General features: G+C 39.8%; 1 protein-coding gene across 1 annotated transcript; it reads right to left on the bottom strand.

The window, feature by feature from the left end:
* Positions 1-498: 498 nt before the first annotated feature.
* Positions 499-20,677, bottom strand: RTCB (RNA 2',3'-cyclic phosphate and 5'-OH ligase). The gene is made up of 12 exons (XM_057742421.1): positions 20,484-20,677; positions 17,687-17,765; positions 16,319-16,386; positions 15,134-15,233; positions 13,053-13,209; positions 11,300-11,456; positions 10,115-10,274; positions 8,664-8,839; positions 7,977-8,165; positions 7,186-7,296; positions 5,342-5,461; positions 499-1,624 (listed from the first exon to the last, which is right to left on the bottom strand). The coding sequence occupies exons 1-12, from the start codon at positions 20,574-20,576 to the stop codon at positions 1,517-1,519; spliced, it is 1,518 nt and encodes a 505-aa protein (XP_057598404.1). The 5' UTR covers positions 20,577-20,677; the 3' UTR covers positions 499-1,516.
* Positions 20,678-20,791: the final 114 nt, after the last annotated feature.

Raw genomic sequence — 20,791 nt, 5'->3', positions numbered from 1 at the left:
CCACGCAGACACTCAATGTTGCCTCATCTCTAGAGCATCTAGCACCTGCCAGAAGCCTGTTTCCCATCTTTTGATGCCCTCTAGCATTCACAGGTAACTTCATCCTTAAGTCATCTGTGTACAAAAATAGCTGGTCCAATCTGGAGGCATAAGTAATGTATAATTATTGCATTAAGATTACTAACTTACTGATAACTTTCAAACTCTACCAAAATCATTAAAGTTACCGAGTACTCAGAGTAAAGGTATACTATTTCATAGCATACACTTTTCACAGGAAGTCTGCTTTTCTCTAGCCTTCCACACAGCATTTAGAAGATACTCCAATGGGGGAGGAGGGGGAGTGTTATAAGTTGAGGGATAAGTGTTAGAAAAGAACATTTTTTAGGGCACATCTCTGAAAGCAACCAGGGAGAAAAGCAGAAAACAGCAACACTGTCCAAAGTGAATCAAGTAAAAATACTAACTGTCCCAAGCTACAAAACATTAAGCACAAAATATAAACAACATATCACAACTTTATTAGATTTTTCTATTTTACTGGCTGTTTGGACTCAACTATGGCCTTAGTAACCTATAACTTTAAACATTTTCAGGTGTCACAGAATATAACACCTAATCTGATTAGGTGGCACAAAACTAGTCAACCCGTCAACAGAGTCACCATTAACATCACAACTGTGGCCATTCGATGTTTTTATAGTAAGTCGATCCCAAATGTAAGATATTCAGTATTATATGAGGGTTCTCCGCTGCTGCTGTGCAAGTTATTATTCAAGAAAAGTCTGCAAGACCAGGCCTAATCAACGACAGACACCAGCTGATGTCATTTTTATAGGTAAGTCAAAAGTCTGCCTTATATTCAGAATAACAAGGGTAGCAAGTCTATGAAGAATTATTTTCTCTTTTGGGTCCCTATCCCTACACCTCCACACACATCCCTTCCACAACATGTCCCATTATCCATCTGTCTAACATCTTGATAGGACCTGTCTGCATGCTCCAAGTAAGAATGGTATTTAAGGTTTTGCTCAGTGCAAGGGAAGGGGGTATATGAGTGGATAAATGGACACAGTGACAAACTGAGAGCAAAAAGAAACATTCCAAAACCTTCCTATTTAATAGAATGTCCCTCACGACACCTCTCAGGCTGGAAACAGAGGTTGGTGTAAAGAACCTCATCCTGATGATGAAAGACTTGCATGGCTGAGTAAGGCAGTTTCTTGACTTATCCCCACCCCCTAACAGATTTTCCTAAAAATCTGTAGGATAATCAGGGAGGAAGCATCTACATCCCTTTCCAAATGGGGTCAACGTGACTGCTCCCAGAAGGAAAATTTATAACACTGGCTCCTGAAATCAGGAGTCTCGCCGCCAGCCATTTCAGAACAGGCCGCTACAGCTACAGCTGCCCACCCTGGAACCTGTCAGGTCTCGAGTCTGATGTCTAAAGAGGGTTTAAGTCCGCTTCCACTTCAGTGAGGGTCAGTGGTGTCTGGTGGCCGTGGTCAGGGTTCTATCCTTTGATAACAGCAATCGGTCTCAGTTTAATGGCCTTCTTGCTGATTCCGGCATCATGGCAGGTGTTCACCACATCAGTCACATTCTTATAGGACTCAGGTGCCTGCAAGGGAGGAGTTAAACACTGTAAAAGTCTACCTAAAATGGAATCTTTAAAAGCATTAATCTTCACTTGTAATTAAAGAAATGCACATTCAAACAGTATTTTTTTTTTTTTTTTGCCTATCAAATAGGCAAAGATTTAAAAGACAATTAAGTTCAGTATTGGTAAGGGGGTAGTATGATAAACACTCTCACCTTGTTTTATATTTTTCCTATATTTCTCTAAATTTCCCCAAAGAACATATATCACTTGCATAAGTAGGAAAAGCAGTAAATGTAATTGAATAGAGCAAATATACCAATACCTAACTGGAAGAAAATGTACCAAATCATCCTGTTAGTGACAACTGTCTTTGAATGGTGGAGTTATTGGCAATTTTAATTCTTTTCTTTTATTACATATTTCTACAGTTGTCAAAATTCCCAGAATGAACACGTACTTATATAACTAACACTATATATGTACATGCATACATGTGTATACATACATGCACATACACACAATTTATTCCCGTGAGCTTCTAGTAAAACCTCCCCTCTTCCTTTTGTTTCACCACCATTAGAACAAATCTCACCCTTTATCTCCATTCGCGTCAACAAAGCAAGCTTAGGCCTCTCAGACTGATTCCCATGGGGCTTTGTACACACCCCTTTCTAGCCCATTTCCCATTCCCTTCCAGTTTCTGAAACATTTCCACTGTGGCCTCTGAACTCCTTCCATTGAATCAAAGGCAAAGAACTTCTTCCTTCCTTCTTTAAACATTCCCTTCTTCTTGTTCTTGCTGAAACATCGATCTCCCCCGAGGATATTACTTCTGCTTCCAACTTCCTTAAGCAGTAGCTGTTTTCTCTCCTAACCTGGGTCATACCATTAGGCTGAGAGGTGGGACAGGGGTCCTTGCTCTTCATGGTTCCTTCCAGAGCATTCTCCCTCCTTTGTCCCAGTTTTGAATCTTGCACTCACCATTCATACCACCTGCTACTCTTCTTGCTGCAATCATCTGCTACTGTCAGATTCCCAAGGTTACTTGAAGATTTCTAGCTCCTGGGTCACCCTCACCCTCTTCTGCTATAATTCCGAATGACTTCAACATCCAGGAAGAGCAGCCTTTCAGTACCTTAGCTTCCTAGTTCCTCGATTCCTGCTCCATCAATGCTTACCTCAGCCATTCACTCCCAGTCACAGCCCGGAACTCGTCATTACCAATGATGACAACTCCTCCACAGTCTCAGCTCCCAGCATCCCAGGCTGCTGTCACAGCCTAGGTTTTCACCTCCAGCAATCCTTTAACCCCACGAGACTCACAATCCCTTTACAGCACCCTGAACAGCCCTGCTTCTCCTTCACTTGCAACCTTGGTTAAAGGAAACTCAACATCTATTTCATGCCTGCACCTATACAGCTGGATGTAGCTGAAAAACACCTAACCACTCAATTTAAGCTCAGGTGGGCCCTTGACACTGTCCTGGCGATCACCCAAAATTTCACTAGGCCACTCTCTCTCTTAGATGGTGATCTCATACCTTCTCCTGCAGCATCCTCACTCTCAGTTGTGGGTCCTACTTCCTATTACACTAAAAAAAATAGAAACAACCAGAACAGAATCTCCATAAACTCTCTCACCATATCTTCTCTGACTACCAGCATCTGTACCTTCTCTCCTTTTATTAAGGATGAATTACCTAAGCTCCTAGCAAAGACCAACCCCACCAGATCCTATCTCCTTTCATCTATTCAAGGACACTGCTCCAGTAATTCCCCACTCTTTCCTGCATCATTGATTTGCCTTCTAGATTCTTCTCAATAGCATGCAAACACATTAGTTAGATCATGTTATTCTTCTGCTCAAAATTCTCCAAAGTCTTCTCCTCATCTCACTCAGAGGAAGAGCAAAAACCCTTTTGTAAAGGAAAAAACATGGACCTACACGATCTGGCACCCCTACGTGTCTAACCTCCTCTCCCTCTTGCTCACTCTAGTCATGCTGGCCTCCACACTGTTTCTTCAACATCCAAGCATCGTCTGGTCTCGGAGTTTCTGCACCTGTTATTCTCCTTGCCTAGAAAGCTTATCCCTAGATACCCACATAGCCTGTTCCCTTATCCCCCTCAGGTCTTCACTCAAATACCACCTCACTGCACCCTATCCCAAATTGCACCCACTCCCCGCCTTTCCCTCTCCCCCTTCCCATTTTTACTTTGCAGTACTTATCATCATTCTACACACTGTACATCTTACTATTCGCTAAGTTTCACAGGAAAGGATTTATGTTTGTTTTGTTTTGTTCACTGCAGTATCCCTAGCACCTAGAACAGTTCCTAAATATAGCAGATGTTTAATAGGTATTAACTGGGTGAGCGAAAAAAATCATATGTAAAATATGCAAGTAAAAAGTATACCAAATGTTAATAGTGGTTATCTCTGGTCAGTGGAATTCTAGATGTTTTCTGTTTTCTTCTTTGTATTTTCTAAAACCTCTTAGTTAAAATCAAGTGAAAAATTAAGTTATTAAAATATAAGGCTTTATCATACTCTTTAACTCAGTAATTCTGCTTTTGAGATTTCACTCTATTAAAACATCTGGAGAAAAGCTTCATGCGTGAAGACACACAGTACAACTTAATTTAGTGTAGCAAAGATTTGGAAACTACTTGAATATCCACTACTGGCAGAAACAGTACTTACTAGTAGGGTATTTCACAATCATTAAAAACTGACATAAACAATATTATAATAATGTGTTAAATTTAAAAAAGGACTATAAAATATTTGTAAACTATGATTATACCTAGTTTAAAAAAGTATTTAGGGAAAAAATGGCAATAAGCATCTTAAAAAAGGACGTAATAGTTATACCAAGGCATGGAATTTCTGGATGACAATTTTTCTTTTCTCTTAAACTTAAAAGGAAGTTATGTTGCTTCTAATTTAAATATGTACATATGTGTACATATAAATATGTGTAATTTATTTTTAAAAATTTTTATTTATTTATTTCTTTATAATTTATTGGCTGCATTGGGTCTTTGTTGCTGCGCGTGGGCTTTCTTTAGTTTCAGAGAACGGGGGCTACTCTTCATTGCAGTGCGTAGGCTTCTTATTGCAGTGGCTTCTCTTGTGTAGCACGGGCTCTAGGCACACAGACTTCAGTAATTGTGGCAAGTGGGCTCAACAGTTGTGGCTCAAGGGCTCTAGAGCACAGGGTCAGTAGTTGTGGCGCATGAGCTTAGTTGCTCTGAGGCATGTGGGATCTTCCTGGCCCAGGGCTCAAACCCATGTCCCCTGCACTGGCAGGTGGATTCTTAACCACTGCGCCACCAGGGAAGCCCTAAATACGTGTAATTTAAACAAAAATCTTTGTTCCCTTATGAATCACAAAAAACTATTTTCTCAAACATGCCCTTCCCCCCTTTCAAATTTTCTTTCAAATTTAAATGTTAAGTATACAGCTGTGCAAAAGAAAGGTTAGGATGAGTCTGCTCAAACTAAGTTTCAAGCTTTTACTATGTAGACAAAGACTATACATGAAAGGAAAAATCATTCTTATGGACCCAGCTCATAATTAACCTCCAAACAAAAGAGAAGACAATGATAGACTGTAACTGCGGTTACTTTTAAAAAACAATTTCTATTAGCAATACTAAAAATTGCTGTCTCCGTGTACTGGCATAAATTGTAAACAGTTTTATGCTGAATACTTATCAAAATTTCACTTACCTCTTCCATAACCAGCTTGGGTGAGGCAACACGGATTGCAATTCCCATGTCTGCCAATTTGTCTAGGACGTCCTGGAAATCTAAATTACGTCTTGACTTTGCTCGGGACAGAGCACGGCCCTAGATTGGGAAAGGAATGAACTTCATTTATAAATTCTGAGCTCCAATTTATATTCAATCCCAGCAATTATTTAAACCCTTAGGATTATATGCCTTTTCCTTGACTTCCTTTTAAACTAGAAACAGAATTAAAAAACAATCTTTTTCTATTTTATCAACCTTATAATGTGCCTTTTGTTATAAGACATATCCTTTTAGAAAACAAATTTGCAACTACAAAAGCATTTAGCATTTAAAGATTCAGGTTTTGTGTTTCTTTTTTGTTTTGTTAAAGATTTATTATTTTATTTATTTACTTATTTTTGGCTCCGTTGGGTTTTCACTGCTGCGTACGGGCTTTCTCTAGTTGTGGCCAGCTGGGGCTACTTTTCATTGAGGTGTGTGGGCTTCTCAGTGCAGTGGCTTCTCTTGCTGTGAAGCACAGGCACTAGGCACGTGGGCTTCAGTAGTTGCGGTGCATGGGCTCAACAGTTGTGGCTCACAGGCTCTAGCGCTCAGGCTCAGTAGTTGTGGCGCAGGGGCTTAGCTGCTCCTCGGCCTGTGGGATTTTCCTGGACCAGGGCTTGCACCCTTGTCCCCTGCATTAGCAGGCAGATTCTTAACCATTGCACCACCAGGGAAGTCCCTTGTTTTGTGTTTCTAATCACTATTAATTATCAATTACATATAAATACTTTAAAATTGTAATCAGTATGTCTATCAACACAAAAACTTTGTACTCGTTGTGATTTAAAATAGTTTCTCAACCTCAGCATTTACTGACATCTTGGATGAGATAACTGTTTGTTGTGGGGACTGTCCCACACAGCTGTAAGATGTTTAGCAGCATCCTTGGCCTCTACCCACTAGACGCCAATAGCAAAATTCCCCTTCCCCCACTGTGACTTTAAAAAATGCCCTGAGACACTGCTAATGTGTGTGTGGGAGATGGTTTTGATTACTGGGTTAAAGTTAGGATTTGGGAAGCAACTAGAAATGAGAAAGGATCAGAGGAAAAAAAAGTAGGGTTAATATATATGTGAGGGTCTGTCCTATTGAGAAGGTATTACAGACAGTTTCTATTTTCTACCACCGGCTAAGAACTCTGACGGCTTACAACAGCAGTTTGAAAACTGGTTTGTGGGCCAAATCTGGCCAACTATCTGTTTTTGTAAATAAAGTCTTATTAGAACACAGCAATATCTATTTGTTTCTGTATTGACTATGGCTGCTTTTCTACTACGATGGCACAACGGAATAGCTGCTACAGAGATCTTTTGGCCCAAAAAGCCTAAACTATTTACTGTCTAGTGCTTTACAGAAAGTTTATCAACCCCTGGCTTAGAAGAAGCAATATATTGAAATAGGTGTGCAGTCTACATATTGGTCCTGATTTGCAAAATAGGGCATATCCTCCAAATCTTTAGTGAACCCACCTAGTGAGGAACAAATTATGCTAACGGTTAGGTCTGTAAATCACTGAGATACATTGTGATGTAAATTCTCATCAGAGTTTAGGAACAGTCCCTGGCCGTACAATGACCCCACTAAGGTGGAGATACTTAGTGACCTCAGTTAGTTCACTAGACATTATACATTACGGGGATAAATTCAGGTAGAAGACAAGACAAACCCAAACCTCAACTTAGTTAATGCTCAACCAAATACGATTACCTGTTAAAACGCAAAGCGATGACTATATTGAAGAGAGCATTTCCAAGTACGTTTCTGCTTTCATAACTCACCGCTCCATGACAAGTTGTTCCAAAGGTCTCAGTCATGCCCTGCTCAGTGCCAGTAAGAACATAGCTGCAGGTTCCCATGGTGCCGCCAATGAGCACTGGCTGTCCAGTGAGCTGAGGAAGCACACAAATCAAACATGCAAATTTACAAAAGTGTGAGCTTTCTATGTCTGAGATTTAAATTTCTTCTTGCATTGGAGGATTGTGGAGAAACATGGGCCTCTAAATGCACTGCTCTCACAACTATATTAAGACCTAATTTTAATTCTTTGACAATTGAGAGGGAAGGGAAGAGGATGGGAAGAAAAATGTGAGGACCAGGAAGGCAGCAGAGGAAAGACTGAAAGTGAGAGCAAAATAAAACTCAAATGTGTAGGGCAGCGTTTTTAGGAAGAACCAATCCTCAGCAAGGCACCTGCCCTCTCAGGCTTGTTTCCTCATCTGTGAAATGGTAGGTTAAGGTTTAACTCCATCACAGCCAGATACTAAAAGGGTAAGAGGAAAGAAACAGACTGAGTTTAATCTTAATCCTGTCTTCTAATCACTTAGAGGCCTTAGAAAGAGAATCATAATGTATCTCCACACAGCACTTTTTAGACAGCACATTGCACGTGCAGATGATGGGCGGGGGGTGGGGGGGATCATATTTCACAGAAGACTGGAAATCACTGTTCTCATGCATGATAGGCTGCTTTCTTTTCACAACTGCTGCTTTCCTGTTTAAATTCATTCATATTTAGAACTATCTAAATCATGCCCCCACTGCTTAAAACCACAAATGGCTCAGTACGTACTTGGTAATCAACCGCGATGAGGGGATGGTGAGGAGGGAATGCTCGGGTGGACCCCTTCCTGTGTACTAACAGAGTCCGTTCCTTTCCGTCCACCACATGCTGTTCTACTTTGGCAATATTGTGAGAAACATCATAGATCACGTGTAGGTCCAAGTCATCAGGGGTTGTGTTGAAAACCTTGGCAAAAGCCTAAGAGAAAAAGCTTACGTTAAAAGTGGCAGAATCAGCTCTTCAGAACTTATCTTGTAGATTTTGGAAGGTCTATTCCTCAAGGGAGTAAGGGATTTTAGAGTTCAAAAATAGAATTATTAATCTTCATGTAAAGGACAAAAACTGTCTTTAGACCACAAAGCAAATTCCACTCCATAAATTCCAACTACTCTTGACCCTACCCTTCAGAGGTGCTTCTTCCTCAGCCTTCTGAATCTTAGTGAATGGCACGTCTACCCTCTCTACTGCTCAAGGCATACTCTAGGAATAATTCTGGCTTCTCGTCTCCCCTCTTCTGATACCCTGCTCAGTTAGGTTAAGGACATACCAAAAGCTTGGACACTTTGCCAGTATTCTAAATATTTATTATATACATTCCAAAACCAAATTCTACAGGCTTTGACTTGACTACACTATGTTTTAAATCACTTAACTGCATCACGTATAACTGGCAACAGACGAGCAATTCAACTGTACCTGACGGGTTAAGAAGGTCATGGAAGAGCGGTTGACCCAGGCGTAGTTCCCAGCTGCTGCCATTCCCTTCAGGTAGTCCTGACCCTCTGGGGAAGCGATTCGAGCACAAGCCAACTGACGGTCATTGACTATAATCTTGTCTCTCTTCATGGCTTTTTCCATAGCTACCAGCGCGTCTGAGAGGAGAGAGCGCAACAAGTCCAAACCAGCCAGCTTTCCCTTTGTAACTCAGATTTATTGCAGAAAGGTAGGCTATATTCAAAACCATTCTAGAAAGAAATGAGTAAAATACAATTTTCCCTTCAAAGTGTCTCTGAGCTCACCTATTTATTTAAGATATGTTGAGAATCTTCTGTCAGAGCTATGTGACACAATGTACGTGGGCTCCAAAGAGAACCCCTGCCCTCTAGGACTTGCAAGGGGCATGAAGGTTGTCTGAGTTACTCCTTTCCTGGCATGTGAATGAATGAGAAGTGGTAATAAAATACATTTTATTGCCATCATGGTTTTTAAAAATAATTTTCAGTGACAACCTAAAAGAACTGGAGACAAGTTGCTAGACCTTCTGCATGCAAATCAAATCCATGATAAAGTATAGAGCAATACTCAGTAGAAAGTTCAGAAATACTAGTCAATGCTCCATATATTTGCTAGACAAAATATTCTAACAGGCCAGGCTGGCACAAATTATTAAATTCCCACAGAATGAAATGTACATACAAGGATGAACCATAATTGCAATTTAGAGTTTATAATAATTTCCATGTGTCCATGTAACTTTTCCTATATTCATAAATGTCCTGACACACATCCTACAATTCATCCAAAGTGACCTTTCTACTATCTCCCTGCCTCATGCTCTTGTTCACACTGTCTCTTGGTCATGAATGTCTAGCATGTGACTGTTCGAACTGCAAATGTTGTGTGTCCGTGACATCATCTCTAAAATCTTTTCCCTAAACACTTTTTGTCTCTTCCATAGTATTTTATCAATTACTACCTTCTGTCTTTTTCTTTTTAGTGAACATGACATCTTTCTCATGAGACAATTTGAAGGCAGAGCCCATGATATTTCATCCCTGAATCCACTATAACACCCAACCTCTCAGTAGAGGTACGTGTCTAAGACATATCTGCGTACAGCATAAACTCTACAATTTAAGGTCTTCACTGCTTTTTCTTGGTCAGACAGTAACAGTAACCTGTAAGAGTAAACATAATAACTGGAGCCTTTGACAACATCATCTGAAATAATTATTATTCCAATATTTTTCAGACAAGCAAATTAAGTCCCAGTGAAGTTAATTTCTTCAAGGTCACACTGCTAGTTAGGAGAACCAGTGTAAAAACCTGCACAGTACAGTTCCAATGCTTTCTCCCTTAAATCTGTGTACAGTTCCCCATAAAATGTACATTTTAGCACCAAGCCCAAAATTAGGTCCGGAATATACCTGTGGCTACTTGGTGGCCCAAGCCTCTGCTTCCACTGTGGATCATCACACACACCTGTCCCTTATGGTCGATGCCCATTTTCTTAGCAGCATACTCATTGAAAATCTCATCTACAACCTGGATTTCTGCATAGTGGTTGCCTGCTCCCAGAGTCCCCAGCTGCAAATATGAGAACGTCTGATAAAATAGCTGCTATTCCAGTTCGAAAAAATCCATTTAAAAAGCAAATAGGTAAAAACAACTAATAAAAACAAAAAGATAACCCCACAAATAGTGTTTTATGTAACAAAAAACTTCTAAGCTTAGAAATGCTTTGTTCATTTAAAGTAATATTCCATACAACTACAATAATGTAGAGCAGTTCCTGCAGTTTATTATATTATTGTTTGCTTGAGGTACAGCACACGAAAAGCTTCATAAAGTAAAACTCAGACCATTAAAGGGCTCACAGGACAATTTAAACATTATGGAGAGAAGGGTCAAATTTTGGGATGAACTCTAGTGAATGCTGACTCTTACACAAGGTCCCAGTTCAAATGATTTCTGAAATATCTATGAGTTCACTGACACCTATTATTATCCATCATTGGAAGAATATATCCTATAACTGGAGCTAATAGATGATTTACGGACCCAGAGAATGGCAGTGTTGGAAGAGTCTTCAGAGGCTGCCTAGTTTTAACTACCTCAATTTTCTGATGAGAAAATGAGACCCTGCTGGCAAAAGAGACTTGCCCAAGGTCACTGTGAATTAGTGGCAAAGCCATCACAGTTAGCTGTAAATTTCAAACATCTGATATATTTTTATCTCATGGACACCATGAACTGACAAGGTATCCGTTTTCATCTTAGATTCCAGAAAACTTTCAGCCAAATCTGTAAACTGTCAAAGTTTGTACATATGCAATTTTGGTATACATTTTAAGCCTTATAATCATATCCCATATTCCTCCCATCCACTTGTAACTCATCATACCTTGTTTTATTTTATGAACACGTACAAGCTCCTGACAGCTTTTTAAAAGAGTAAGAATGAAGCATAAATAAACAAGTTTGTGTTCCTTTTGATGTACTGTGAAAAAAGCTGGGGATATATCTGCTACATAGAAGACAGATTTTTTTTTTCTCCCTACAAAAACGAATCATGAAAAAAAGGAACATTTCCCCTCCAAAGTGAGTCTCACCTGGGGAAGGCCTCTTTTTTTAGCCCTGGCAGAGACCTTATTGGGGTCAGCTTGCAGCATCCTTCCATACTCCTCACAGTGCTCCTTGTCCTCAGCCCAGGCATAGCCTTCTCTTAGGGACCAGTCCACACCCATCTCCAAGGCCTCTTCCAAGTCTCTGAGTGAGTAACAAGGTACAGGTCATTTCACAACGAAGGCAGACCAGAACCTACAGATGACCACATGTCAAAGGGCAGAGGAAAGCACCACATTTACTATCGCCTGTGTATCATGCATCGTGCTAGATGATGTTCATGCTCTAAGCAACTCTAGTTTTTTGAGGAAAGCAGTTACATAAATAATTGAATATTAAAATTATAAATGCCACATTAGAGCTGACTATAGTTCTTGACATTTATACAGTCCCTCGTACTTCTCAAATCTTATTTACCTCTCTGATCCTGAATTCTATGAGGTAGTGATTAAGCAGTCTCAGAAAATTTATAACCATAATCAAATATTATCTATCACCAACTTTATCACAGCTACACTAACTTTTCATAACTTAAGAAAAATCACAAATAATAAAGCTATCTCAATGTTCTCAGGCAACACAGGTTAAATTTTGAGGTCTATTCCCACCTTCACAGAAGTACTACGTAGCTCTATTGCACCTGCATTTTGAAGCTGAGGTGCACACACATTAAACCTCTAGAAGGAAAAAGCTCTGATCTTCACCTAAGGTCCAGCCCTCTTCCGAAATACTACCAGGAGAGATTACAATGATCAATGTGCCCTCCCCACAACAGCCCATTTCAAACATTACTTATTAGGACAAAATTCCTACTAAATATTTGTAAAGATGATTTATTTAGATGTTCTAGGTATGCTTTTCAATGTGGGACTGCATGATAGGGACCACATAAAATCACAAAATATGCATCTTCCAAATGTATTAATTTTACTCCAAGTTTTTTTGTTTTTTGGTAAAGAGGAGTTGTATAACGGATAATAGCTAAAAACATTTTAATATTAATGTCTATACATATATTTGAATAGAATGCAAAATTCACATGAACTTTTAAACAGAAAACAGAAGACATTAAAAATACATACTTATTAAGCACACCCTTCTGCAAAGTATAAGGTGCACAGCTTTACACAAGCTATGACACAGCACAGCAACGGCAATCTAGAAGGCCACTGTGCTGTAGCCATACACTGAATTCTCTACTTTGGAAACACACAACATCTTAGGTGAAGAACACACTCAGGGCTATCATCCAAAAAGGAAGATGGTCAATAAAAACAGGTTCACTGATAAAGGACAGTGGGGTTCGGAATACATCCTCTGAAGCCAAAGGATCCTTGGTTTGAACCCTGACTTTACTTATAAGCTTATTTACTATTATCTCTTTAAACTTCAGTTTTATTTCTGGTAAACCAGGGATAGTATCAGGGTTATTATCTACACAAAATGATATACACATACACTACAGCACAGTGCCTTGCATATAGGAAGTACTCAGTAAATATCAGTGGATGTTGTTCTATTACGAATTCTACTATATATGAAAGGCTGTCATAATGAACATGAATTGACTAATGTCTCTAACAAATGTTACGGACCTCATGCTTTAGAAACCAATTCATTACCACTTCCTGAAAAGTGACTGAACAATCCCCATCTCCTAAGTGTCCTACACTGGAAATAAACGTGAGGGTCATGTGGTTATTATCTCTCACTCCATTTATTGGACACTTTTGTTCTTACTTGGCATTCATTGGGATGACACCTTTTGACCCCACTCCAACAGGAATGTGGTCAAACATAGCCTGGGCAAGTTGCTCCTTCACAGGCTGGACATCACCTTCATCTAAGTTGGTTCTTAGCAAGCGGACACCACAGTTGATGTCAAATCCGACGCCGCCTACAAAATAGAGAAAAGTTAGTCAAATACTAGCGAAACCAGGTAGTTAGGCATTGTTACCTATGGTTTCCCACTATTAACAAAGGGTTTAAAAGACAGCCACTCTTTTACAGATAGCTATGTTTTAAAGTAGCCAACAAAGTGGTTCTCTGTGGGTAAAGTCTAATGACAACAAAATAAATACATACTAAAGGTACTTTGTGGGCCAAGGAGGCAGTAATGAACAACGAGTAACACCTAGACTAGAGATTAAAATGTGAATTACATGCGTCTCTTTTTTTTCTTGATCACTCTTGTCAGGGATTTATGAATTCTATTAGCCTTTATGAAAAAAAATTTTGGCTTTCTAACCTGTGCATTGAAGGCTACACATTTCTATCCAAATATGGTATTAACAGTAACCCACAATTTTTAGACAGGTATTTTTTAAATTAACATCAGTTAAAATTATTTTGTAGTTTCCATTATGATTTTTTTGACCCATGGGTTAAATGCATATTGCTTACTTTAGAAACATATTCTCCCCCCCCCCAAGTTTTTATTGTTGTTATTGATTTCTAACTTAATTCCACTGTGGTAGGATAGGATAGTACCCTCTACATCAGTGGTTCTTAGGTGTGACTCAGGGATCCTTTCAGGTCTTTAGGATTAATTATATAACAATGTCAAGACATTATTAGCTTTTTAAATGTTTTCTCTCTATTGCACAGTGAAGTTTTCCAAACGCAGCATGACATGTGATAACATGCTTGCTCTGAGGTGTAATGAAACATGTCCTTGTGTATTATTGTTTTTAAACTTTCTCAGTTTTAATTTCCAGTAAGGTAAACATTGATAAAACCTTTGCGATCAGCCCTCAATAATTTTAAGAATGTAAAGATGTCTTGAGTCCAAAGAGTTTGAGGTCTGCTGCTCTATGATTTCAATGCTTTAAAATTTGAGATCTGCTTTATGGCTCAGTACGTGGTCAGCTCTGGTGAACACTCTGTGTGCACATGAAAAGAATGTGTATTCTACAGGTCTCAGATGCACTGTAATGTGGATGCACGCACAACCACACATGTATATGAGAGGTCAAGGTGTCAAGTTCGTAACAGGATGGTCCAAATCATGTGTGTCCTTACTGACTGAAATCTGCCACTACCTCAAGAGAAAAATAGTACTAAATGCTGGACTCACGTATCTGCCCTTTTCCTCTGGATCTTAGCCTCACAAATTCTTACTGCCTCAGAAGTTTTTTTATGGTTTCGGTAGATGCATTTTTGGCTTTTGGTTTGGTTTTAAAATTTTTATGCAGCTTTTCCTGCTATTCTTGGCAGAAGATTGCTCTGAAATGACCTTGTCCACTGACTCTGGAGGCAGAACTCTCAAGACATAATTTAAACTTTCATCTTTTTTTCAGACTCTGAATGCAAAGTATTACTTCTGGTGTGAAATATTTTTGGTGAAAGCACACCAAAGCAGAAAAGCAGTATACAACTAGAGTACTAACGATGATAATAAGAGTAAGCACTTATCAAGTACTCCCTGTGTGTCTAGCACTAAGTATTTTAACTCAGCTTAATGCACTTACTCCTCACAATAATGCTATGTAGTAAGTAGCACTATAAGCTTCAATTTGCCTAAGAGGTAACTGCAACACAAAGGAGATACATAATTTGCCAGTGAAGTGTTTCAGTTTGTTTTGTAGCCAATGGCACACAGCAGAAGCCCAAACAATTTTAAATAAATACATGCTTTACTTGATATTTTAATAGCCTCTGAGTGTCTACAATTAATTTTCTGAGTAAATGAGGAAAGGAAATGATAGAATATGATGAGGATGACATTCACATACAGAAAATGCAGCCATGCTCTATTTCAGAAAGGCTATGATTCTGAGGAAAGCTACACACCTAACGGCAGACATGCACAGTGACCTTACCTGGGGATACCACTGCTTCAGGGTCACTCATATCAAAGGCTGCCATATTCCCAATAGCAAACCCATAACCTGAATGGACATCAGGAAGCCCAATGGATCGCTGAAAGAGAATTAGAAAACAAAATACAGCTTTCTCAACCTGGTACTCTGGCTGCCTGACAGACCTGATGCTAACTCTCAAATAGGCTGAGGGCTGAAGCCTTTCCCAAATCAAGATTCTATTTTCATGAAATCTTCTCTATTGGCAGAAATCAGGTGTAAAAATTCCTAATCACAAAGCTAACTATAGTGGGGAAAACTTTTTTACAAAGTATGACCATTAACTAAGAAAACTGAATAGAGAAATGCCTCAATACAACATGACATAGGAGGACCACACACTAATGTATGATTACATATTAAAGATGATCCTTAGACAATGACGGATTGTGGTCATGTCAGGCTGACAGGAGGGAAATACCTGATTTACACAGGTCTTTAGCATTTAAGCAATCACAGACAAATGTAATCCATTTTATGGTATGAAAACTGTACACTTTCTGTATCTGGGGGCCTATAAAAGGATCCTGACCCAGGAAGAATGGAGGTCAAAACATGGTAGGGATATATGCAGACACCTGGACATTTACAAGTTCCTTAAATGTACAAAGCCATGTCTTTTCATTTCTTCCCCCAAGTGCCCAGCAGAGTAACCGGCATAAAGACCTCAAAAAGTGTCTGCTGAATGGATTTAACATCTACCTCTAATGGTGGAATCTGAATGTAGACTTGGGTGGGGGCCCCACCTGTTCTACCCCCATCATCGCCACCACCTTCCTTTTCCAATCATGTCCACAACAGCTATACTGTCCCCTGTTCCTCCCCTCAGTCCTAACCCTTACACTTCTTTCCAGTCTTTCTCCAATCATCTTCTTGAATGGGGTCACAGTGAAACTTTCACTGGTGGTAAACTGATACAAGAATAATGTGTACAACAAGAAACAAAAAAACAAAATCTACTTCAAAGGTTCTCAAGCACTTATAGATTCTGACCAAAAGCAACCAGAAACTGAGATGTTACCCAGACTCAGTTATTTCTTTAAGTCCCATGGTTATATCCAGACATTTGAAGGTGATTGTCTAAATGACACAAACTTTCAGACTAAAAGAAAATATAAGTGATTATAACTCTGAACACAGACTCACATGAACAATCCCAGGCAGGGCGGCCACATTGCCAATTTGTTTCATGGCTGGCAGGAAGCCACCAACACCTGAAAACAAAATTTAAATATTGGGAAAGAGGACACATTTGATTTTTAGCAGAAGTATATTCACACTTTTCTAGATTGCCTTAAATGAAGGGGTAGTGGTTAGGACTACTAAAACAACAAAGCATAAAAGGCTGTTTGAGATAAGTGGAAAAGAAGGCAACACATGCACAGGAAAGTAGTGAGGGCAACCAGACTAATTACAAACATGCTGTCAGTATTCTGAGCAGACCAAAAGAGGATTGTTTGCAAATATTGTACTGGGAGATGTAAAACCTAATTATTATACCTTATGCTGTCAATGTAAAAAAAGCATTCTTTTAACTGTTCACATTATTTATCAAAAAGATATACACTGGTTTTATTCTAAGCGACAGAGAAGGGTCATTTGGAAGAGCTGGAAAAACACTGGATGGAGAGTCAGGGGACCTGGAGTTCTAATCTCAGCTCTGTCACTGGTTGCGTGTCATTTTTTTTTTTTTTTTTTTTTTGGCACACGGGCTTAGTTGCTCCGTGGCATGTGGGATCTTCCTGGAGCTGGGATCGAACCCATGACCTCTGCATTGGCAGGCAGATTCTTAACCACTGTGCCACCTAGGAAGCCCAGCGTGTCATTTTAGACAAGTCAGCACACCCTGGTGGGGGGGGGGAGGGGGGAGATTTAGTTTGTTAACACAAAAAATAAAAGTGTTAAAACTAGATTTCTATTCCACCATCACTGTTAGAATGTTATATTAGAGTTTTATAGACGTATATCTAAACTTCCCTGCAGTCCTGCACGATAGGTGTAATAAACTCTTTTACGGACAACTGACGTTCAATGAGGCTAATCAGTATACTGACTTTGTAATCAGACACTCCTGGATCTGAATTCTGGTTCTGTCACCGAGAAACTGTGCAACCTTGGACAAACTAAAATGAGTAATCCTTACTGAGCCCTGACTTAAACATCTGTAAAATGGAGGTATCTTCCTCTTAGAGTTACTCTACGAATTACATGAGATAATCTATTTAAAATGCCTGGCACATAGTAAGTGCACAATAAATGGTAGTTCTTGTTATTACTGTCCAAGGTTAGGTGCCAAACCAATCACATCCATGCGGCTCCAAGTGTCTGCTACAAGACCAGGTGGCTAACAATGTGGTCATTAATAAGTAACAGGTTTTTGGTCTCATTTCAAGTCTTGATCATTCCTTGACAATACTTTTTTATTTTTAAATTATAATTATTTGAGTCACCATTTTTCAGGACACAAGGTAGAAACTACTTGTACTGCCACATGTAAAACTCTAATTTACTCACCACCACCTCTACAGGCATTCCTTAATTCCTCAAACATTAGTTTTTCCAGAGCATCATTCACATAGAAAACTCCTTCAACCTGGTACCAAAGGAAAGGAAAAATTATGTTTGAGCACATTAATCTCATGTATAAGTACTGGATAGACTACAAACACTGTAGACAATATTTATTTTGCTTTACTCTTTATAAAATACTTTCACACTGCCTTAAACAAGCAGAAAACTTCCTACAAGATGTCCCCATCTTTAAATATGTCTTAAAAATGTATTTTACAAAGTTCACAAATCTTTTTGTTCATTCTCCTACTCCCATAAGCCATATTTAAAAGTTCAACAGGTAAAATATTTTGTGTGTGATAAAGAACAGTCTTTCAACAATGCTTTCACTAAAGCCAAAGGTCTCAGTATTCTTGTGCTTCTAAAATATCAGTGTTTTGAAAAAAATAAATGAGTCAAAACCTCAGATCTAAACATAAAAATGCAGTCATCTGACCTAAGTCTACTTTTTCCTATGTCTAAGACAACAGCACACTACACTTTACCCTATTCTGATTTATAAATCTGTACTTAATTAGACAGTGAGTAAAAAAATTTTAACAGGTAGCTACACAGCTGTGTGCTCAGTTTTACAATCTATGTAATTTTAAGGGAATAGAAAGATTTACAATAGAGGCACACAAAAGGCAATGGAAGACACCAAAGGTCAGAACATTTTAATCAGAGATCAAATATTATGAAGGATCTGCCGAGGAATGAGGAACCAAAGATTTAACAATCATCTGGACAAGGAAATCTATTTATCAGAAAGATGACTTCTGTATCTTACCACTGCATGACTAACAATACCAGCTGAACAGAAAATGTCTCCAGCACAATTTTCTAAAGGGCCACATTTATTAATTTACCAAACATTTACTGAAGACTCACTGTGTCAGGAACTGTACTGGGTAGTAGGGGAGATACAGAGACTATCAAGGTGGTGCTTTTGTGGAGCTTCCAGTCTAGGACACAGCCTAGACTAGAAAATGTAGAGTGCAATAAGGCAAGTGTTGTCATAGAAGCACAGTGCTTCAGAAGAATCTGATGAAGAAGGGGCTCAACAGTCTCAGGAGGCGGTGGGGAGGGGGGGCTTCACAGTTTGTTCACTTTTTGTGAACACTGAACTGGCTCTTTAAAGATAAAAGACATTACTGGAGCAGCAACATATTTAGAAGCTGTATGGAAGGATGACATAATTTAGATGGGAGAGAAGAGTTTCTAAGGAACAAAGAGGAATTTTTAGTGCAGCACATGGTTCTTATGGGAGAAATGGAAATTAAGTAAGATATGAGAATTGTGTGAAATCCACTACTCTTATGAGAATGGGAATATAACACAAGCCTAGCATAAAGATCAGTAACTTTTTTTTTTTAGATGATATGAAAGAAGATCAGTAACTTTTTAAGAGCAATACATCAAGATTTCAATTCTCCATTCCCGAGAGAGGTGGTAGTAAAGTGTTGTTCAAAAAGTTAAACCAGAAAAAAAAAAAGTTAAACCAAGAATGCCTAGCAAAATCAGACTTGCTCCCACGCAGAATTAGTGTTAAAAGTTAAGCCAGAATTGCTGCCAGAACATGACAGTGTGTATTAGAATCCTCCTAGGATGATCATGTGCTTTTTATTTTCTAATTCATTCAGGGAACTGGATTCCATGAACAGAAACTGGCAGAAAAAAAAAAAAAAACAGAGCAAAAGGGAGCTTTATGACTATGGCCTTTTTCTCCTCTCAGCATCTAGCCAAGTGCTTTGCTCATAGGGGACACTCAGTAAGTTTTAATATTGAGTAAAAGGGTGCAGTGGTTATTAGGAACTTTTACCAAGAAGCAGGATCACAAACCTTCAGTACACTTGCAGGGCAGCTTAAGGGATTTCAAAAGCCATCTAACAACACATGCACCAAAACCTCACAAATGCATTTCTTCACTTTAATGTAAGATAAAGAGTACAAATGTCAAGGAAGCCCAAGAGATACAGAGACCTGGCTTTCAAACTCTCTGGTATCGGGCTCCCAGGTCTCCATAGGGACTACACCATCCTGTCAGAGGAAAAAGAAGTGAGCTGGACATCACATCACGTCTTAGCTGAGCTTCTATTTGGTGAGTAAAGGAAGCTGTGTAACCGACTGGTTCTCAAGGCCCTACTAAGATGTGCATATTAAAAAGAAAAAATCCTGCCATGTGAACTTTCTAGGCTTTGGCAAGAAGCAAGATCGTTTTATTAAAACCCCGCGCATATCAATTAAAAAAAACAACAACAAAACAAAACCCCCAACACAGAGCAGTGAATGCTAAAAATTTGATTCCGCGAACACAGGTCTGTAAACGTTATATAAAGGACCAGCATGACTCAGAGGAGCGGAGTTCAGTCCCAGCAACTCCTCCCCGGGCTGGCTGTGCCACCTAGGTTCTAAGATTCAGGAACGTAGCACATCTTACGGAGAGCTCATGAGAGTTCTGTGTGAAAACACTTTGCAAAGGCCAATTCGTGTTTACTTGGATGCCCTGAACGTACCCCGCCTTAGCTCATGGTTCGGAGCCCTCTCCATCTGGGAGGAGGTGGGGACGGCAAGCTCAGGGAGCCCCGCAGGCGGGAGGAGTGGGAGTTGGGGGATGGGAGGAACTCCTCTGGGGGCGGGGGCGGCCCTGGCGCGCGAGGGGTCGGAAGGGGTCTGAGGAGACCCGGCCGGGTGAGCAGGGAGGCGCCGCAGGCCCCCAGCCCGGAAAGCCCTGACACCGGGTCCTGCTCCCCCGCCTCACCTGCATGTTGGGCACGAAGCCCTTCTTGATTCTCCAGCAGTTTTTATTGATCTTTTCCAAGAACTGCAGCTCATCGTTATAACTGCGGCTCATGGCGGCGACAAATGGGGGCGAAAACTCCCGGCTTCGCTTTGAAGAGTCGCTGCCGCGTCTTCCCGCTGACCGAAACGCCACCTTCCGGAGTTCAACGCGCAGGCGCAGCCAGGTCCGCGGCCAGATGGGCGACGGCAAGCATCGAGGCTCAAAACTCGTCGAACCAATCCCTTTTTTCCTTTTTTTTTGGTCTTTTTTTTTTTCTTTTGTCTTTT

This window comes from Hippopotamus amphibius, chromosome 7, assembly GCF_030028045.1.
Source record: "Hippopotamus amphibius kiboko isolate mHipAmp2 chromosome 7, mHipAmp2.hap2, whole genome shotgun sequence".
NCBI lineage: Eukaryota > Metazoa > Chordata > Mammalia > Artiodactyla > Hippopotamidae > Hippopotamus > Hippopotamus amphibius.
Note: the sequence above shows the minus strand (reverse complement) of the source record. Positions and strands in the feature narration are given on the sequence as shown.